At 46.2% G+C, this 20,922-nt stretch overlaps 2 protein-coding genes and 1 long non-coding RNA gene across 10 annotated transcripts; 2 read left to right on the plus strand and 1 right to left on the minus strand.

Annotated features, from left to right (window-relative positions):
- The first annotated feature begins 3,430 nt into the window (after positions 1-3,430).
- LOC120679124 (mitochondrial pyruvate carrier 4-like) lies at positions 3,431-6,233 on the plus strand. 2 transcript variants are annotated; one of them, XM_039960644.1, is made up of 6 exons: positions 3,431-3,575; positions 4,546-4,657; positions 5,061-5,159; positions 5,261-5,313; positions 5,743-5,816; positions 5,904-6,233. In XM_039960644.1, exons 2-6 carry the CDS (start codon positions 4,603-4,605, stop codon positions 5,953-5,955), a joined length of 333 nt encoding a protein of 110 aa, XP_039816578.1. In that variant the 5' UTR covers positions 3,431-3,575; positions 4,546-4,602; the 3' UTR covers positions 5,956-6,233. The 2 variants fall into 2 exon arrangements, with proteins under 2 accessions (XP_039816578.1, XP_039816579.1); XM_039960645.1 differs by having other exon boundaries at positions 3,558-3,805.
- LOC120679125 lies at positions 6,030-18,579 on the minus strand. Of its 6 annotated transcripts, none has more exons than XR_005677002.1 (8): positions 18,473-18,579; positions 18,220-18,397; positions 15,388-15,500; positions 9,367-10,887; positions 7,053-7,437; positions 6,891-6,955; positions 6,661-6,813; positions 6,030-6,564 (listed from the first exon to the last, which is right to left on the minus strand). It is a non-coding gene; the product is annotated as an uncharacterized LOC120679125 (long non-coding RNA). The 6 variants fall into 6 exon arrangements; XR_005677000.1 differs by having other exon boundaries at positions 9,367-10,898; XR_005677004.1 differs by lacking the exon at positions 9,367-10,887.
- LOC120679123 (cycloartenol synthase 2-like) lies at positions 7,328-17,779 on the plus strand. 2 transcript variants are annotated; one of them, XM_039960642.1, is made up of 19 exons: positions 7,328-7,464; positions 7,902-8,147; positions 8,388-8,573; positions 8,656-8,745; positions 8,845-9,042; positions 9,382-9,466; positions 10,235-10,401; positions 10,721-10,909; positions 11,184-11,297; positions 11,427-11,546; positions 11,628-11,750; positions 11,866-11,964; positions 12,406-12,462; positions 15,326-15,372; positions 15,442-15,585; positions 16,086-16,263; positions 16,813-16,893; positions 17,046-17,129; positions 17,351-17,779. In XM_039960642.1, exons 2-19 carry the CDS (start codon positions 7,953-7,955, stop codon positions 17,480-17,482), a joined length of 2,289 nt encoding a protein of 762 aa, XP_039816576.1. In that variant the 5' UTR covers positions 7,328-7,464; positions 7,902-7,952; the 3' UTR covers positions 17,483-17,779. The 2 variants fall into 2 exon arrangements, with proteins under 2 accessions (XP_039816576.1, XP_039816577.1); XM_039960643.1 differs by having other exon boundaries at positions 7,335-7,464; positions 7,905-8,147.
- Positions 18,580-20,922: the final 2,343 nt, after the last annotated feature.

A 20,922-nucleotide genomic window follows, 5' to 3' on the forward strand; every position in this document is an offset into this window, starting at 1 on the left:
TTGCAAGAAGCTCCTTCATTGAAATTAAGAGGGCATTCAGACATGGTTAGAGTTTGCCGAGGATGGATAGCCCCTTTCTCTTGTGTGTGGTGTAGCTTCTTCCAATTCACGCCGTCTGCGCACACATCAAAGAAAGCAGCGTACGCAAGGGCATAACCGAGCAAAACAAAAACTTCGTTCTAAAAGTTCGTGGACCCGTAAGAATCTAAAATTATTTCTTTATGGAAAACTAAAATGAAAATGAATAACCCCATGATATTTCACCAGTTTTTCTTAGTTTCGTTACTTTCCTTTTGTCTGACGCGACCGATGATGATGCGGCTACGGCGGCTATGAGGCTATCTTTTGTGTACTAAATAAACCTCATGCGTAGGCAATGGCGCTGCTGATTTGACCAATAAGGCAGTGAGTACTAGCAGGTGGACTTGTTCGACCTGTTTGTTTGCTCCACGATTCCAACCACTCCGGATTAACCATCATCTCAACTCCCATTGGCCATACACAAGTCTTTCCCCTTGCCCCCGCGTCGTCTCCCCGGGGGGGGGGGGGGGACTCGGGCAGCCCCCACGTCCACCGCCGCCGCCACCCCCCTCCGAGCCCCCTCCTTCACCTCGCCGCCGCCGAAGCAGGGCCTCGGAAGCCCGGGCGCCTACTAGGAGGGCGGCGGCGGGGCATCTTCCGTTGCTCAGGGCGCTCCCACCCGGTCGGCGGCGCCACACCGCCCATGGCTGCGGTGGGCCCCCGAGCCGGCGGATCCGGCATCCCGGGGGCCGGATCCGGCGCCTCCGGGGGCAGATCTCCGTTGTGGCAGCGCCGCGCCTCAGCTTGGTGGTCGGGAGAGGCGTCCACGACGGCGGCAACAGCGGCGCCGTGCTCCTGCTCGGAGGCAGCGGCGGCGCCTTTCCGGCCTCCGGTGGGCGCGGTGGCCTTCGCTGTTGGGTGCTGCACCGCGGTCCCACCCCGTCGGGTCTGCCGGTGGCGGCGGCGGCTACCGGCCCCGGCCCTCCCCAGCATGCGGCGCAGTGTCGGGCGGCGCGGTGGAGGCCCCGGAGGGGGTCCTGCTGGGGCAGCGTGAAGAAGCGCCGGGCGGATGGCGCGAGGGAGGTGCGGCGCGGCGACGGGGGCTGTGGCCGGTGCACGGGGCCATGTGTGCGCGCGGCAGCGGCTGTGGCCGGCGCGCGCGGCAATGGAGCTGCTGGCGGTTTCTGCCCGGACGGGAGGAGGTGCGGTGGTGCGGCGTGCCTGGAGGAGGTGCGGTGGTGCGGTGTGGAGCCGGCGCGTTGCCGGGTCGCGAGGACGGCGAAGGGAGATGGAGGTTCGGCAGTGGGCTTTGTGGAGCAATGACAGTGGCGTCCCTCGGTTGGGGCGGCCGCAGTGATGGTGCCGGCTTGAGGCGACGAACGCATGCAGTGGGGTGCCGGCACTCCGGGCGAAAGCCCTCGCCAGATTCATTCTGGTGAAATGGTGGCAGCGCCTCCGGGCGTCGCTCTCCCTGTTGAGGGCGTCATTTTGGAGTTGCAACCCTCCTGCACGAGGTCTCTGGGAGAAAACCAGGTCCAGCTCCTGGACGAGCGACGGCGGCACCTGTGGGCGTCGTGACCTCCTTGGAGGCGTCGTCTCTAGAGACACCGTTCGGCGGCTTGGCCGTCCTGCTGCTCGCGATTTACTTCGGCCGGTGGTGACAAATCTGTCGGAGGGCATGCGGAGAAGGGGGTTGCCTACCTCACGCCAAGACGCCTGCTCTTCTGTTGGTGGCCGGGGGTCATCACTCGGCTGTTGTTCGCCTGCTTACAGTGTTCCGCGACGCCTAGAGCTGCGTGGCTGTCTCCAGTGCGGTGTGGGACAGCATTTGAAGGACGGTGCTAGCGGCAACGACAATCAGTGACGACTTGGCCTGCAGCGGATCGCGGCGGGGTGTTCAGCACGGCTGAACCCTTCCGGTGCGGTACAACGTCGGAAGACGGCGCGGGCGACATCTTCGGTCTTCTGGCTCGAGGGCGGCGTCTTTGTGCTAGGGGAAAGCAACGTGATGATTTTGAACCACGGCGGTGGTCTGGCAGCTTGGTTCAGTTCCGGGGGGGCACCTCTTTCATGCTGCCTCGACGGCAATCCCTGAAACGAGTACGAAGCGTGGTGCCGTGTGGCGGGTTGGAGGTCCCCGCACACGAGAGAGGCGTGCTGAGTGGCGGGTTGGAGGTCCCCGCACACGCAAGAGTGGCGTCCAATGGCGGAAGTGGCGAGGCCCCCGCGCGTTGGGTTGCTCCGGACTTTGTGTTTTCATGCCGTCGGGCAGTCGGTTTGGGTGCAGCAGCACTGCGGCGTTTGGGTCCTGCATGGCAGTGGCCTCCTGGTGTGGTGGTGTCTGCCCCTTCTGCTCCTTTATCAATGCTGGAACACTTCAGTTGTTTCGATAGCCGCAAGAGTGCGATGGTAGGTGGAAGCTGCGGTTGTGCCTTTTCTCCTCTGTCGTCGTTGTGAATAGCGTTTGGCCATGTTGATGTCCCAATCCAACCGGCCAGGGAGTATAGTTGAGCGGTAACCCGTGTTGACGTCCCAATCCAACCGGGCGAGTTTGTTGTTTCTTTTCTTTTTGTTTTCTGCCTATGGCCTCCTAGGACTGTAGTCTTGTATTTTTCTGCTATATCAATAGAAACACACTCGTCGAGTGCCGTTCGTTCAAAAAAAAACTCCCATTGGCCATTGATTGATTATAGATAACCTATACTATACGGATTAGAGCTGCGAACTGGACTCTAGCTGATTGTCAGACCAATCTTAATGGAATATAGTTATTTTGAAGAGAGGAGAGTTGAGTCTTATAGATTGTGAGAAGAGTGTTATCATCCTAACATTTTTTCGACTCGATTACCTAGTTTACAGTATTAGTAATTGTGTAATGACACTTCTCAGTGAGACTGGTCTTAGGCCAATCTCAATAGAAGTATCATGAGCATTACATGTCATGTCACATTAGCAAATTTGCTGATTTGATAGAGTTATTTATAAAGAGAGAGAGAAAGTGATGCGTTGTCGGATGAGAATCCTCGACACAGTTAGTGAGTTTCTAGTATTGGTAAGGATACGATGACACTTAGCACTCCTTAAAGTTCTAGATTTGGGTAAGCCCGTTCGTTGGGTAGAAAAATTAGAGCTCAATTTTGAAAAAGAAAAAGTAAAATTAGACCTCGGATAATTTTCTCGACCGAAAAGCCAATATCACTTACTTTTAACAAAAAAAAACTGCGGGGCGTCGTACCCTGTCGAGTTTTCTATACGGATTATATTAGAGCTGGTCCGGTGTTGCGGTCCACACTGTACTGCGGCACCAATCTGATCCGTCCATTCCCGATTCGACGGCTGATGATGCGTGGGGAGGAAGCGCAGGGCATTGGTGGGCTGGGCTGGGCTGGGCCCCACTGCCTGCCTATCACCCTCAAGGCCTCAACTACATCCCAGCGGCAGCGGCTGGTCGATTCGATTCCCGAGGGAGGCCACCGGCGCCGCCGACCCACCCGACCCGACCCCCTCCCTCCCTCGCTGACCTCCGCCGTCGCCGGAGGCGAAGCGAGCGCAAAGTAACCCGCCCCTCCTCCTACCCCTTCCCTCCCCCGCTCCACCGTTTTGCTCTGTAGGTATCGGGTTCGCGGCGCGGGCGGGCGGGGTGCCGCGCCGGTCGTTCTGGGGCCGCGCGGCCTCGATTGCCTCTGCCACCGGCGGCGAGACCCCCTTATCGTATTTCCCGGGGGGGTGGCGTTGGGGTGGGGTTCCGGTCGTTCCGGCCGGCGGCGGACTTGATTTTGGTGAGGTTGTTGCGGTAGCGGCCCTGTTTATCCCCCCAACCCAACGTTTTCGTTCAGTTGAAGCGCTGCGGCCCCTGGTCCTTGGGGTGGTGTGCGGTATGGCGTTCTGAATTGGTCCTGTCGGTGGTGGGGTAGTGCCGGTTCTTGCCCGGAGTTGTGGTGCCTTCGACTTTTGTGCAGCTAGCATGTGTAACATGGGTTAATTCTGCCCGTACAAAGTGATGGCACTGCTCCAGCATCACTCTCGGCTCCCGAGCATGATTTCATCCTAGGTTCGATGTATGTTTGCAATAGTTTCCTTCTTGACGGGTTAATTGCATCTGCTTTCTAGCGCGCCCGTTGCTCTCGTTTTGGATTGCGGGTCGTGTTTATTTATATAGCCTGCTGACTTCGGAGTTGCGGCATGAGTCGATAGACCTAGCGATGGTGTGATGCGTACTGATTTTGAAAAATGCTGCTGCTTTTATCATCTTTGATGGGACTCGTTGGGGTTTGGAACTGCGACGTGTCCAGGGTTCTTGTATTCTGGACGTTCGGATTTTCGGTATTGGGATGCCCTCCTTACATCAGTAGTTTATTATCTCTAAAACTGCAAAACTGCTGTATCATCATGTTCTGGATATGTTTTCCTATGCCTGAAACTAGGATGTTATGGCCTTTGGTGGCATATCTATTGTATGGAAGCATTTATTTTTGAATGATGATGAAAACCTCATGAGGCATTATTTTGTTTTCCTTATTGTAGGGAGGCCGCAGAAGAATTAGGAGGTGAAATCACTCGGAGAACTGTGCAATAGTTTCAATGGCTGCTACAAAGCTCCAAGCCTTTTGGAACCATCCCGCTGGCCCCAAAACCAGTTAGTTCTTTTCTTGGGATTTAATCTCTCACTCACTCTCCTTTGTGGACAATGAACAATGACATTTCCCATTTTGCTGAATTATGGCTGTCACCTTTTGTTTGGTCCTGCACAATGACAATATATGTAATGACTATAGATGGCCTGTACCTATTCCAATATTTACAATCATGCCCGTTCTGTATTACTGGTAGTATTTGATATCAAACATATGAACTTACTATTACACTGGACTCTGTAGGTGGAAATGTAATGTGCTTTTGTAGTACTGGAAAAGTGCAAAAGCATGTCCCAAAAAAAAATGGCCCATACTTATTTGCATTCGTTTGTCGATAATGTGATGCTTAGTGCACCTAACAGGTTACCCATACAGCCTTTGACTTTGATCTGACCATCATTGCAGTTCATTTCTGGGCGCCAACGTTCAAATGGGGTATCAGCATTGCCAACATTGCTGACTTTGCTAAGCCACCTGAAAAGATATCTTATCCTCAGCAAATTGGTACATTCAAGTTACCCAATTGGTTTAAGATAACATGGCCTTTAGTTTACCATTCATTCTTGTGTAATTCTGGTACACTAACTCTTTTGCATGGTGTTCAGCTGTTACTTGTACTGGACTCATTTGGTCAAGGTACAGCTTGGTTATCACCCCGGTAAGTCATCAATATCTGATACTTGTCTATTGTACTGTTATTAGGTACTGAAACATACAAGGTGATGTGGGGTGGGCTGTATGTTATCAAGTAACTTTTAAACTTGGCCTTTCTTGCAAAGAATATATTGTTTCTTCCATTAATATTCTGATGATGTATTTTCTACGTTGCTCCTTGAAATGGAGTGTTTATGTCTCACTTGTTGAGCTCCACAGGACTCTCATCTCAGAAGAGCAATCTGGTTTTATTCTTGTTAAAATGAGCTGAAATTTCGTAGCAAAATTCTGCACACATTTAAAAAAAAGATAAAAACTGGGTTTGTGGTGTTTTCCTTTCATGTTGTTTCCCTCTTATAGTGCTGCTCACCTAGTAGCCTTAGAATGTTACTTACTGCTCATCTGATTGCTATGGATTGCTGTATTGCTGCAGAAAAACTGGAACCTTTTCAGCGTTAACGTTGCAATGGCTGGTACGGGCCTGTATCAGCTTTCACGGAAGATAAGGTTTGTCCCAAAGCCAAGCCATCAAGTTTCTTCCTGTTGATGTGTAGAGTGAGAAGATGACGGTTTATCTGTCAATCTCCTTTGCAGGCAAGATTACTTATCTGGTGAGAAGGAAGCTGCTCCACAACTGGAAGCATAATGACAACAACAGACCAGAATAACTTGCTATATGTTCCAGTTTCCCGAGACTGCAAGGGTCTCTTTCAGTCCAGGACATGAATCTTTTGCTATATGTTTTCTCGTTCTGAAGTCATGAGCAGATTAATGTGAAAATTTTCTGCCAAAAACGACACATGAAGCCATGCATTTGTGCACCTATGGAAAAAAAAAACCATGCAAAATACATGTTTATATGTTTTGTTTTTGTTCAGTTAATCTTATTGGGATTTCGAAATCGTTTGCTAAGCTGGTTGATCATATCCCTGGGTTCAGAGATGTCGGTATCCTTCACGGTGTGGAGTTGCCCTTTTGTTATGATCATAATGAAGCTGAATTGTTGTCCCTGTACTTTTTTTTGCAGGTAGTGATTGTAGAAATTAGAAACTAATCCCACGTATCCATATTTCGGTTGCAAAATTTGGTGCACCTTTGTGCCATTCGGTATGGATTGTCAGACGGTCATTTCAATTGTAGGTTCACCAGATTGTCCGGCTGGGCATGATGAGTTGCCCGACAATCGCCGCTCCAGGTGCTATGCACAGTTCTCTCTGCTCTGATTCTACGACTTGTCCCAAAGCACATGCAGTTCCTGTGACCCAGCAAGACCGGTGACACAAAGGAATGAGCACATGCTGCTCCAGAAAGCATGGTACTAGAAGAGAAGAGACGGATTTGGCATGCGTACCTACATCCGGGGGGTTTCGTTGCCCCCTGATCCCAAGGCATGTGAATCACTGGGACCTGCAGGAACCCAATTCCTAGCCAGAGCTCTTGTTTGTTCGTTGACTTGTGCAGAAGCAACGGCCCCGGTAATTCTGCTTGCAGCATATTGATGAGCCTGTTACCGGAGGATGCATGCGACAGCATCAATCAACAGAAGAACGTACATTCCTTTCAAAAGAAAGAAAAATGTACCTGCACCCTATGATGCCTTAGCAAATTTTAAGATTGGTGAAGTCACCTCACTATCAACGAGCATGCTACACAACACGGAAAGAAATTACCGCATTAATAGAACACACAAGAAACTTTCGCACATGGGTTAGTGATAGAATTTTCAAAAATTCATGAAGTTACCAGCTTCAACCCAAGAAGCTGAAATTGAATTGGGGTTCGCATACAGTGGTCAGACCCACACTCTGTTCTTTCACATGTCGCCTCCATAGCTGCTGGAGCAGCATCGCATGCAGTTCCTGTGACAAAGCAGCCAGCAGCACAAGCCACTCAACACATAAGCCATTTCCCGGGGTTCTCAGCTGCTAAGCAAGCTTCCCTCCTGCACAGCTCTGCGAGCAGTTGCGCAGGAGGCGCGTTTCCGTGGCGCCTCGCGCAACTTGACAATGCTCTCATGGGTTCCACGTGATCTCCCCGGGGGATAAATAGCAGTGCGCGTCACCCGGCTCTGCGCTGCGGCTTTCTCTGATGATGGCTCTGATGATGCAGCATTGAGCGATTATTGCACCTGCAGATAAGGGAAGATAGAACTTCTGTAAGTGTGGTTCTTTTATTTAGGCATGCACCCCAATGCATGATGCATTCTGGCTTCCAGGACGAGTTAGAATCGAGCAGTTTCATGATTTTAGTTTTGTAGAAGAGATTGCATCTGGCAAGCAATGTAATGTTTATGATTTCAGAAAGGGAACAGTCATATCAAAGCATCACGTGCGTACAGCCTTGAGAAAAACTGATCAGCCATGATGCAGAGAGAAACTAGAAAAAACTCAATATGCAGACATCTTACTGACATTTCTAAGAGAATACTCCCTCCGATTTTTTTTTAAATGACGTTAGGACATCAACCTTTAGCTTATTTGTAGTGTAAAATTTTGTCTGAAACGTCAAATATTAAGGTACGGAGGTAGTATTATGCTTACTATGAACAGGCATCTAATCTTAAAAGTTTAAACAGATATTTCTTTTCCCCAGCAGGTAACACTTGAGAGTAGAAGCAGAGGAAGTATATTGTCAGCTTAAAATATGTGGAAGCTCAAGATTGCTGAGGGTGGACCATGGATCAAGAGTGGGAACAATAATATTGGAAGAGAAACATGGGAATTTGATCAAAATTTTGGATCAAATGAAGAGAAGGAAGCTGTTGACTCTGCACGGGAAGAATTCCAGAAGAACAGGTTCCGAATGAGACACAGTTCTGATATCTTGGCTCGCATGCAGGTAAGATGCTTGAGTAAGATGATTGTAGAGCTTGATATTCAATAGTATCAGATCCCCAACTGAATACACAAATCTTTCCCCAAATTCACTTATAGTATCATTAAGAACAGATTTGTAGGCTACACGTATAGGCATTTGTCAACTGTGAGATCAGCCAATGGAACTAGTACTGCTTAGGTACATTGCAAATGAAACAGTACAACAATTTAGTATCTTAAATACAATCCTTTTGTTGTGCAGTTAGCGAAGGAGAACAACTTCAGCTTTGATCTACAGAAAGCAGAAGATGAAACTCCTGCTGATACTAATCCAAATGCAGTATCAGAGAAACTGAGGAAAGCTCTCAGTTACTTCTCAGCAATACAAGCACATGATGGGCATTGGCCAGGGGATTTTCCAGGACCACTATTTACTACAGCAACCATGGTAAAGATAAATAGTGACCTTTATTTTCCTTGAAATTATGATCCAGTTTGAAACACCATCGTGACAATGCTGTGTACTGCAGATTATAGTTCTATATGTCACCGAGTCATTAGGTATTACACTATCTTTGGAACACCGTAAGGAGATTTGTCGTTACCTGTATAACCGTCAGGTAAGATACAGAATTGCCAGGAAACTACAAATAATTTAAGGAAACTCCTGGAACATTTCATCAAGATTTGAAAGTGTTTAAATCAATGTTGTGAACCAGAACATAGATGGAGGATGGGGCTTACATGCAGAAGGTGAAAGCTCTATGCTCAGCACAGCTCTCAACTACACTGCTCTGAGGCTACTAGGTGAGAGTGTTGATGATGGACCAGATATGTCCATGCCTAAAGCAAGAAAATGGGTACATGACCATGGTGGTGCAACAATGATTCCAATCTTGGGAAAAGTTTGGCTCTCGGTACCAATCCTCTCAGTTGAATCTTCATAATTGTAACTCACTTGTTTACAGAAGGAATTTAACTCTTATCAAATATTGCACTTAATCTATCTCAAGTGAAGCAAGGCTTGAAATTTAATAATTTAATAGCATACAGATGTCATATGATTACCAATACAATCATTGAGCTACCAAAGCATTCTGAATGGAAAATGAGACTTTCAAGAGCGTCAAAATAAGTTTTTGAACTATGACATCAGTTGAAAGAAATATTGTGATAATTTAATATACCAACAACTATCTATGCAAACCCACCTGCCTTTACCCTCTGCTGTAACTGCGTACCTGATACTGTTGCAGGTGCTTGGAGTTTTTGAATGGTCAGGCGTAAATCCCATCCCTCCAGAACTGTTTCTTCTTCCATCGTTGGTTCCTATTCAACCAGGTATCCTACCCCTCCTCCTGGTATATAGTTATATTGAGAACCAACTGCTTGGTTGTTGAGCGATGTGACCTCAAAACTTTCTTGTATATTGATATTTTCTAAGATCAAGATTCCCTGCCGTGACTTGAGCCAAAAATCAAGAGTTACCAGTACCACCAAAAATAAGATCTTGACACATAGGGGCCCTTTGGTAGGGCTCCAACAACAGCTCCATTAGCGGCTCCAGGTGGAGCTGTACCACACGGAGTGCATGCAAACCGGCTTCACTACTGTAGCAACTTGAAGCTGATTTTCTCTTTCCTTTTCCTCCCCCTCACAAGACCACAAGGAGCCAGTGAAGCCACAAATTGTGGCTCCACCGACTCTGGCTCCTCTACTCTACAGTGGTGAAGATGGAGCCAGGTGAAGCTCCACCAAAGGGGGCCATATAGGTTATCACCATTACTGATAACAACTCGAATTGAATTTATTTCTTCAGTATTAGGAAAAGGAACTGAGCATAGCTCACTTAGATGTACATCTCTATCATCAGGTTCGAGCCCACTTTGACTCAAATTCGGGTGTCAATTTCTTCTTATTTTTAAATGCTACCCAGTTCCTCCTAGGTTGGTCAAGTTTTTGCTCAGTATTAGGAAAATAATTCTGTCAGATCTTTTACATGCTAACATTGAGTTATTTTGATACTTTATGATAATATTGCAGCATCTATAGCAGTTACTTAAGGGCCAACTCGATCTCATCATTGGTGTATTTTCCTTCCAAATGTAGGACGTTTGTGGAGTCACTTCAGAATGGCTTTCATTCCCATGTCCTATTTATATGGCAAGAAATTTGTCGGCCCCATAACAAAATTGGTTATGTCATTAAGGGAAGAACTACATATTCATCCATATAAAAAGATTGACTGGAAGCAAGCACGCAAATTATGTGCAAAGGTCTGTCTGTCAAACATCTAACACATATATGCAAGCATTCTATATAATTTCAGATTGATGTACTCAGTATTTGGATATAAATAAATAGTGTAGATGATTATTTCTATATGTACCAGTCTAGATTGTCGGATACTTAACATTTTTGTACGTGCTTGCAAATAGCCACATCCTTTTTGTATGTAGATGTCATGTTATTTCCCAATAAAAACACATCAGATAAATCAAGTCCCTGTAACTAGAATCTGCAAATATGTCAGTATATTTCTTTTTCATAAATTAATTTTTAGAATTGGTGAAAAAGTTACAAATTGAAATGCAGGAAGATGTGTATAATCCACATACATGGCTACAGGAGTGCCTATCTGACTGCCTTTACAGTTTTGGTGAACCTTTCCTCACACGGTGGCCGGTTTCCTACATGAGAATGAAAGCCCTCCAACAAATCGCTGAGTTCTTGAAATATGAAGATGAGAACTCTCAGTACATCTGCATTGGTGCTGCACAGAAGGTAAGACTTTTATGTCTTCTAAAACAAGGGACTCGCAGCAACTAACTTTGGACATAGCAGCAGAAACGGGACCAAGTTTTGAATAGTAATAGTAACCAATTTTGTGTATACACAGTCAATCAGCCACCCACCCACTCACTCCTTAGTAATGCACAGTACGAAGAAGTGGTACAACAAAAACTTAGGAAATATTCATTTGCATGAATGGACACATCAAATTCTAGCTGGTGCTAATGAATATTGCACACGTCCTTACAAAGAGTAAACATTACAGGCATTATCCATGTTGTGCTGTTGGATTGAAAATCCCAATTCAGATGCATTCAAGCGCCATTTGGCTAGGGTTGCGGATTTCCTGTGGGTTGGTGAAGATGGCATGAAAGTGCGGGTAATTGAATATTTCTCTAGAACCCTCTTTTTATTTAGAATACAATATCCCAGAAGTTTATGCAGTCTGTCAACCTGCAGCAACACCACATAATCAAAATTGATGTTTATGTCTCATTGCTTTCCAAAGGTCTGTGCTGGTCAATTATGGGACGTTGCTTTCGCAGTTCAAGCGATATTAGCGTGTAATATTGCAGAAGAATATAAAAATACCCTGAAGAAAGCGCATGATTTTATAAAAGCTTCCCAGGTACTATTGTCCAGAATTGTAGTTCTATCAGTTATATTTCTATAAACTTACTTGCTTAACTCTACTGACTTAAATTTTAAGATCATGGACAATCCTTCTGGTGACTTCAGCAGAAAGTACCGTCACATATCTAAAGGAGGGTGGGCCTTCCAGGTTGCAGATCAGGGGTGGCAAGTTTCAGATTGCACAGCTGAAGCTCTTAAGGTTCAATATCTGACACCAGTGTTCTTACAGTTCACCATAACATTTCCAGACCCAAACCATACATGGAAAACAAGAAACCTATTAACACAAAGTGATATTTGCTCTCATGTTTCAGGCCTTGTTGCTGCTGTCAAAGTTTTCACCAGACATTGCAGGTGATCAGATGGAAACATGTCGCCTACATGATGCAGTGAATGTACTATTATCCTTACAGGCATGAAACTCTTTACTCTGCATTCTGTATGCTATTAGACAGGTTCAATATATTGAAACGATTTTGTTTCATGGTAGAGTTGTGAATCAAAACAGCTCTACATACTTCTATCTCCTCAGCAGTACCCCTTTTTTTAACGTAACTCCATGGTAGTACCCTTCCCCGTGTTTTCCCCTCAGCGAAAACAAAACAGCTCTAGCTGCTGTTAATTACCATTAAGCAATGTAAGTTACAATAAAATCTAATGTAGCATGCAAATGCAGTGATGCAAATTTCCTCGTTAGCAAATGATTATCGTACACTCAAAAAATATATGCAAACAGTCTATACAGATATTTTGAACAGCATACTGTACTGAAAATAAAAGGCAAAGCATAATGGTTGAAATATATGCCAAGAAAAGCAATGGGGTAACCAGATTTGACCCCTGAATTGATACAGAACCCAAATGGTGGCTATGGAACTTGGGAACTAGCTCGCACATATCCATGGATGGAGGTATGCTCCTGGTTTCTGCTTGACTTATTAATTAGCACTATCATTACATATTACTAGCATATACTGTATATTGTATTTCCTATTGTTTGGTTTAGGATGTTAGGTATTCAGTACTATTCTGATCACAAGATATCTGAAAGCAATTATGTTAGCTCAGAATTTCTTGCTTTGGGAACGTAAATGAACTATAGCAGCTTTGGCGTTTATTTGCAGATCACGAGGCATACTTAGGAACAATTAGGAACAATAGGATTATTGCAGTGTGTTACGATTAGGAAGAAATGCTATCTGTATATTGAGGAAGAGGCCCTTTGGGCTATATATAGTACAAGAAGGGAGACCCCAAACCCTAGACTAGGTACATTGACATTTATACCCTTAACACCCCCTCTCAAATGCAACGCGAATGCAATGACGTTGCATTTGGAGAGTTGATACTAAGCACTAGAGTAAACATAAACATGAAAATGATACATCCAAAGTCCGAAATGAAAGATGTCGTCGAAGCGTGCAACTCTTGAACATGTCGATGTAGATGAGAATCTCCTCCACAAGAGGGTGTCGCCTTCACAACCGTACTTCAGCGAATAGCCCAAGTCTTCACAAACCAGTACGTCGACTCCTCAAACATGAGTCTTGCTTTGGAGACTTTGAACACGACAAGAACAGTGAGATGTGCAAAACCAGCCAAAGATAGAAAGCACCACTGCAAGACGACAAGTGGTGAGACAGGAAGGTGATGACGACAAATAGACGGCCATTGATCATGACGTGGAGCAAGACGGCTCCGAAAGGGACCAAGAGGGCATTGTCGCACCACAATGATGATGATGAGATTAGCTAAATCGACGGGACTCAGCTAACCATAAAAAAAATTGACTGATCTGACAATGAATTTGTGGACTCGCACGGCATTGACGACCTGAAAATGCGTAATGGACTTGGATTGATACTGACTTGGATGGATACGACATAACTAGACAATTATGACTAAGATAGCAGCAGGTACAAGCAAAATCTGATGATGGATGCAAGCAGCAGCAAGCAACAAGCAAAAGATGATATGGATGGACAGCCGACCATATGAGCAGATGAGCCGACCATAGGAGCAGATGAGTAGAGCAGCACAGCCGCACACTAGCAGCAGCACGCATAAGCAAGCAGCAGAATTACGAAGCAATGAAATTGGATTTGGATTGGCATGGATGCAGATGCAAGTGCAACAAAACAAAGCAATACCACCAGCAGCTGCATGTGCGAGATCAATTTCAGAACGGGCCACCAGCAGCAGCTGCTACAAGTAGCAGAACAGAGCACCGCACCGCACAGCATGATGACGAGGGGTGACTGGCAGCTCGAACAGAGGCGCGCGAAGAGGAGCCGGATGGGCGGGGACGAGCTCCGCGACGGGCGAGCGGAGATGGAGGCGGGGCGGAGGAGCCGCGACGGCGGGCGGACGGGCGGCGCTGGACGGACGCCGCGGACTGAAGATGGCGGCTGCAGAAGCCGGCGGCCGCTGCTCCCGACGGGCGGACGGCCGGCCGCAGATGGCCGTGGCGGGCGGCGCTAGGAGGAGCCGCGACGGGCGGCGGCGCCAAGAGGAGCAGCGACGGGAGGACGGTCCGCGACAAGCGGCGCAGGAGGCCGCGACGAGCGGCAAGGAGGGAGGCCGCGACGAGCGGACGGTCCGCGACGGGCGGCGGCGTAGGAGGCCGCGACGGGCGGCGGCGCAGGGAGGCCGCGATGCGCGGCATCGCAGGGAGGCCGCGACGGCGGCGGATCCACGCCGGGACGAGCCGCAACTGGGAGAGGAAGACGAGCTGCGACGTGCAGCTCCCCCTCTCCACTTGAAGTGCAGCTCGACCACCCCCTCCCTCGGCGGGCGGCCGTGGATAGAGCGGACGAGCAGGGACGGCGTAGGAGTAGCGAACAGGGGGCCGGCGGCTCTGCAACGGGCGGATCCGCGACGGCGGAGGCCGCCGCGACGGGCGGATGGCCGGCTCTGCGACAGGCGGCGATGAGGACGACGGCGCGGACGGGGACGGCGCTGACAGGTGCCGCGCAACGGTGCGGATGGATCCACCGCAACGGGCGGCGGACAGAGGACGGCGGCAATGGATCCATGACGGACAGGGGCGGCTGCTCCCCTCCCGCGAGCATATCGACGACGGCGGGTGACGAACGGAGGCTGCTGCTACAACTCGACGACTAGGGGAAAAAAATGGGTTTGGGGCTTGGAGGGGATGCCGCCCCCGGGAGGGAAGAATCGATTCTCCCGGGGACGGCACAGCGGGGCGACGAGGGTGGTGGACGGATCAGAACGATGGCTGTGATACCATGTTACGATTAGGAAGAAATGCTATCTATATTGAGGAAGAGGCCCTTTGGGCTATATATAGTACAAGAAGGGAGACCCCAAACCCTAGACTAGGTACATTGACATTTATACCCTTAACACAGTGAAGGCAACAATGTACACTTATTTGTCATATGTCATCCCTACAGAACTTTAAGTTGCACAGTAACAGTTAAGTTATATGAAAAGGAGTAAAGATGGTAATAAGAAATCCAAGATGAAAGAAAGAAAAACATAAATACCATGGAGGCATGCAGCTAAATAGCCAACATATCAAGTATGAATTGATAGACCCCTTAAAAAAAGTATGAATCGATACAATGGTACATTGCCAAAAAAAAATTATGGCCAAATGCGAAGGACATAATTTTTAAGGCAATTTACCTGGCATCTCGTGTGCACAAAAAAAAATAGTTTTCTTAAGGAGTCTAGTATTGCAGAGCCTAAATAATACTCGTACACATTTTGAGCATTGAATAATGAGGATTTGGATCTATTTCATGGCAGATTTTCAACATGACAGAAATATACGCAGACATCATGGTGGAGCATCAGTAAGAATCTACAACCTTTCTTATCTGTAACTCTCCAATGACTGAAATTCCATGCATTCCAAAATGCAGGTACGTCGAGTGTACCTCATCAGTCATCCAAGCGCTCGTACTATTTCATGAGAAGTGCCCTGGGCATCGGAAAGATGAAATTGATCAATGTATTAGGAGAGCTACAGAATTCATTGAGAAGTTACAGCATGATGATGGCTCATGGTCAGTACCCCTAAAAACATGACCAGAAAAAATAGGAGTTCTTAATTAATATCAATTTTAAAGAGCTACGGAGCAGTAAGAACTAAGAATCAAAGGATAAAGGTTTAAATTTTACACATTACTTTGCAGTTCTGAGACTGTAAAACCTAGATCTACGAAACAGTATCCCCAGGACAGCCCCAGCAACTAAAGTACCTAGTCCCACAATAGCCTGGTATTCAGCGAGATGACAATTCAGCCACAAACTTTCCATAAGTCGCAGACTTCAATAAATACACTTACGCAGATGAGAAAATAGCAAGGTTTTACTACTGTATTACTGCATAAATACAAATTCTCAAGAATTGGTTGCTAACCAAATTATAAAAAGTCGCAATGTTTAATATAGAAAATCAAATAAGATGTTGATGATAAAATAAAACAATGTCATGTTGTGCTTTAAAACATTGCTAAAAACAATACAAAATTGAGAAACAGATAATCATTGACCTGCTTTACAGGTTTGGATCTTGGGGTATTTGTTTCACATATGGTACATGGTTTGCTATAGAGGGTCTATCGGCTATTGGACAGAATTATGGTAACAGCACCTGCATTAGGAAGACCTGTAAGTTCCTGTTGTCAAAGCAGCTATGCAATGGTGGATGGGGTGAGAGTCATCTTTCGTCCAGAACCAAGGTAATCATTTGTGGAATGCTTTGTTATGTATATGGACTGTAACTTTCCACATTTTGAGTGAGCAATACATCCTGACAATGAAAACATGCTTTGTTCCTGTTACAATTTTACTTCAAAAATGTTAAAAAGAAGAACTGTTTTTTCTGTTATCTTTTACCAGATTGTAACTTCATTAGGAACATCAATTACCAATATCAGACGTAGCTATCAGGCTTATTTGGAGAAACTGAAACAACCGATGCAAAAGGCTAGAAAATATGCATGCAATTGCATGGCAACAGGACCATGATTTGTAATACATCTTTCCATTAATTTCATGTGTACCTTTGATAATTGAAAATGAAAAAAAAAAACACTGAAGTTTTGCTGATTAGAGGCAGTATAGATCTTTTCCTCACCCAAAAAAGAGAGTGAAGCCGTTATGCATCATTTGCTTTCAGAGAGATTACTGTGACTGATATTTACGGTGAAGATTTATTTTCTTTGACATTGTCTTGCATTGCTGCAACTCAATTCAAGAGACTGAGTGCATATTAAAAATACAAACAGGCATACACGAATCTGGATGGGGAGAAGTCACATATAGTGAACACTGCATGGGCAATGTTGGCACTCATGAAAGCTGGACAGGTGATGACTTATTTAAAAGTACGCTCGATTTAATGGACAACCAGGAAAGCACATATTTGATCCAAAATAATTCAAACAATATGTAGTATTAATTTAAACGTTCAGATCTAGTTCATTATTTGAAAGTGTTTCAACGTTTCTTCTGAGTTAAGGTGGAAAGAGATCCTGCTCCACTGCACAAAGCAGCAAGACTTATCATGAGCATGCAGCTGGGCAATGGTGACTTTCCACAGGAGGTACTATACTTGCATTATGAGTTATTACAACTACCTTTAAGTCTTGAATTTCCATGTTATTTACTCACAGTTCACAAGTGATAGAATTCATAACATAAACTTGGAACTTTCAGTATGATATTTGGCTATTTGCAATGCAGTTCCTTTATTTTCCCTTTTCTCTGTTCTAGGATTGCCCCACTTCTAGTATCCATGTAACAATTTGGTTTTTTGTGATGCAGGAAATGATTGGAAGTTTCTTGAAAAATGGCCCCTTATGCTACATGGCTTATCGCAACATATTTCCTATATGGGCTCTTGGAGAATACCAGAAATTAGTCATCCAGTGTGACCTCCAACGGCCAACCTTCTAGCTGACAACAAGCATCTGCTGGCGAACTTACTTGGCAAAATTTGGCAAGCATGGTTCCATGTTATTTCTTGAAACCAACGGCAGGTTTTATGTTCCTTCAAGTAAAAAGAAAAGGCAAATAGCAGAGTGTAATTACGGTGGGGTGAATATATAGAGATAGAACAAAATTCTACATTTTGTAATTTCATTTTTTTTGTAATTGTTAGAGTTCCTGAAAATTGTAAATTCGTTTTAGGTCTCATGTGCAAGAGAAATGCAAAAAAGCAATAGCATATTTATTTGAACTCCAAAAGGTCAATACTCAATACATTGTTGCTAACTAAGCACTTAATCAATCATCATAGTTCAGATGAATTGTGTCCAGTAGCTTATCCAATCAAACACACCATGTATAGATTAATGTCACAGCAGACCCTTTTTCACTGCAACAAAATTGCGTGTTACATTCTTGGAACAGTACTATACAAGATTATTATCAACAACTAAGCCCATTGAAGGTTAATACCTCATATATTAGTGAAGAATCATGTCTATATGCGAGTATCATAGTCGCAATTGCAAATCTTCTCATACATAATAACATGACCAACACTGTAATCTCGGCACACGACTCGCAGAAATTGCAATAAAAAGCAGTATTTTGTCTAGTGAACTACCAGGAGTATAGAGAGCCTTGCAGACAATACTGAAATGTGGCTATTTGGTCCGGTGGTGAGGTTTAGGAGTTAGGACACGCACCACAGATCTCCTCTTGGAGGCGGGCAGATCGACGATCTTGCTTGCGCTCCGCCTTCCCATTTCTCCAGACGGCTTCCGAGTTAAGATTCCTCCTCCTCTACCATCTCTCGAGTCTCGACTCAGTAGAGCAGAATGCAGGCGGCTCCCGTCCTTGTTTGAGGCTTATTCCATCCAAAAACTATAAACTTTCGAGTCGTTAGCTCTGTTCTGCGTTGTGGGAAGGAAACTAATTCAATGGCTGAGGCACTCGTACCTTCGCCGCCGTCCGGCCCATCGGCGGGAGGCTACGCCGGCGGCGCCTGTCATCTGGTTTCCCCTTCCCCCACCTCCGGCGTATAATAAGGCACTGATCGATTCTTGGACTATCTCGGCTTTCCGTTTATTTTCTCTCATATAATACTATTCATTCTACGGGCCACCGCCAAACAATTTTTTTTTCGTCAGTCAAAACAGATCTAACGGACGCGAGGTTCAGCCATCAACGGCCAACCTAGTGCATCCGTCTCTTTTTTAAAATTCACAAACATCTTATGATTCACTTCAGGTGGAAAAGAATGATGATCCAAAAAGACAATTGTGTGATTTAAATTTTGTGCCTGCAGAAAAATAGACATTAGCATACAGGTGGAATAAACTATTTAAAAGTGAAAAAACTTAAAAGAGCGAATATACGGTACGGTGAAAACAAACCGGATGAAGCTAACTCGATGATGCTCTTGCACCATCTAAAATTCACTTCTTGCACCATCTAAAATTCACTTCGTGAAGATGGAAATCATAGAGTTATCGGATCAAACAGTACTACCATGTGTTAACCTCAAAATGACACCCTTATCTTTCTACCTTGATCTTGCCACGAATCTTATGTGCACCATTAGTGATGTCACGTTGTACTTCTACAGAAAGCTCACAATGCATGAGATAAATAAAAACAATGAGAAGTACACAAATTTATATTTATGCATATACCTATTTCTAAAGCGAATAAGGTTTCCACTAAAATTTTTGGTTTAGTCCGTACTGTATCGTTGACATGTGGGCCTTAGTCCATCCCACATGCGAGTCGGACTGCCTTTCATTCATCGAAATCCTAACTAGAACCTGGAGAAATCAATCGGAATCATAATAGGAACCCATCAATCGGGATTCAATCGGATCCCAGAAAATCAATACCTTACATTATCAAAAGAGCCAGTGCACGAAGTAAACAAGCACAAAGTAGGTGATATTATTTTATTTGTGATATTATGTGTCGCTGCGGAAAATGGGCGATTCCTAAACTACTCGATTGCTCGTTTGTTGTGCGCTTGATCGGATATGGTGTAGCACGCAAAGACTCGAGGATTTAGACTGGTTCAGGCCGAATGTGTCCTACGTCCAGTATGGGGGGTGGTGCTCTTGCTCTATTGCTCTCGAGCCCGGGTGCTCAAAGTTCAGAGGGGAGCTTACAAGCTGGTCAAGCAGTGTTGAACCTCCAGAGTTTCAACCCTTTCCTACGTGGGAGGCTTTCCCTTTTTATAGTTCAAGGTGGGGCCCCCATTTACATATATCTAGCGCTATGTCTTGGCACCGTCGGGGTGTCCTTTGTTCTTATCAGTCGTCGGGACCCACTCGGTCGGTCGGGAGTGGGCAGGCTTGATCCTGGCGATCTTCTTGGGCAAAGGATGATCCTGCGATCTTCTTGGGCAGCGAGTTGCCCCGATGCTGTCCCATCCTGCTCAGTCGGGGCGGCCCGGCCACTCGGACGGTCGCTCGGGGGTCACCTCCGGTCTTGTCCGCCTAGGCCTACGTTCCTTGCCTGCGGGGGCTATCCTGCGCGCCTCTCTCGCGTAGCCCCTGTCAGCTGGACGACGCTCCCGGCGAGGGGTGCCTTACCGAGGTCTGGCCGGGGACGTCCGGTCACGCTCGCTGGCGTAATGAAACGGCGCGCAGGGGCAACCATCATTACGGCGGGGGGAGGCAGCGTCTGTTGACGCCTCCTCCCGTTGTGTCGCGGGACCCGCGCGAGCGGCACTGTCCCCTTGTCAGAGAGTCCTGCTGCCTAAGCCCTCGCCGCAAGATAAGGAGAGCTGGCGTCCTAGAGCCTGCAAGGGGCCTGTCTTGGCCGGCACGTCTGTCGGGGGGCGCGGCGTTCTTGGAGCGCACGTCCCGGGTCGTCCGCCATGGCTCTGACCTGGGGCGCTAGGTCGGGGGGGCGCCACGTGTCTCGGGAGATCGGGCTCCCGGACTCGTTGGCTTAGGAACGAAGACAGCTCCCTACGCCGGTTAGTGGGCCGTCCCGTTCTCGGCCCAGCAGACTTGCTGGGCTTCCCTTTGCACGAGTCGGGCCCGTCAGGGGTCCCGGGTTTATACCCCCGGCATTATGTAGATCCATTATATATAATTACCTGTAACAACATAAGGGCACTATGCTAGTTAGGAAAATTAGGAAATAGATTTCATCTCATCCAAATATATTCTGTTATATATAAGATAACTAAACAAACATCACGTAGAGCTTATGATACACACATAATATAATTTGAGAATATAGTTGGTGGTATCTCTACCCTGCATCTCCTCCATGAGATCTCTCCTCTAAACGCAATGCTGAAAAAGACATCCCAAATTTTATCTTATAAAGATTTCACTATGAATATTGTAATAAAGACACACTAACCCCATTATGGGTCATAAATGGAAACTTGTTGAGTTATATGCGTG

This window comes from Panicum virgatum, chromosome 6N (assembly GCF_016808335.1).
Source record: "Panicum virgatum strain AP13 chromosome 6N, P.virgatum_v5, whole genome shotgun sequence".
In the NCBI taxonomy this organism is placed as follows: Eukaryota; Viridiplantae; Streptophyta; class Magnoliopsida; order Poales; family Poaceae; genus Panicum; species Panicum virgatum.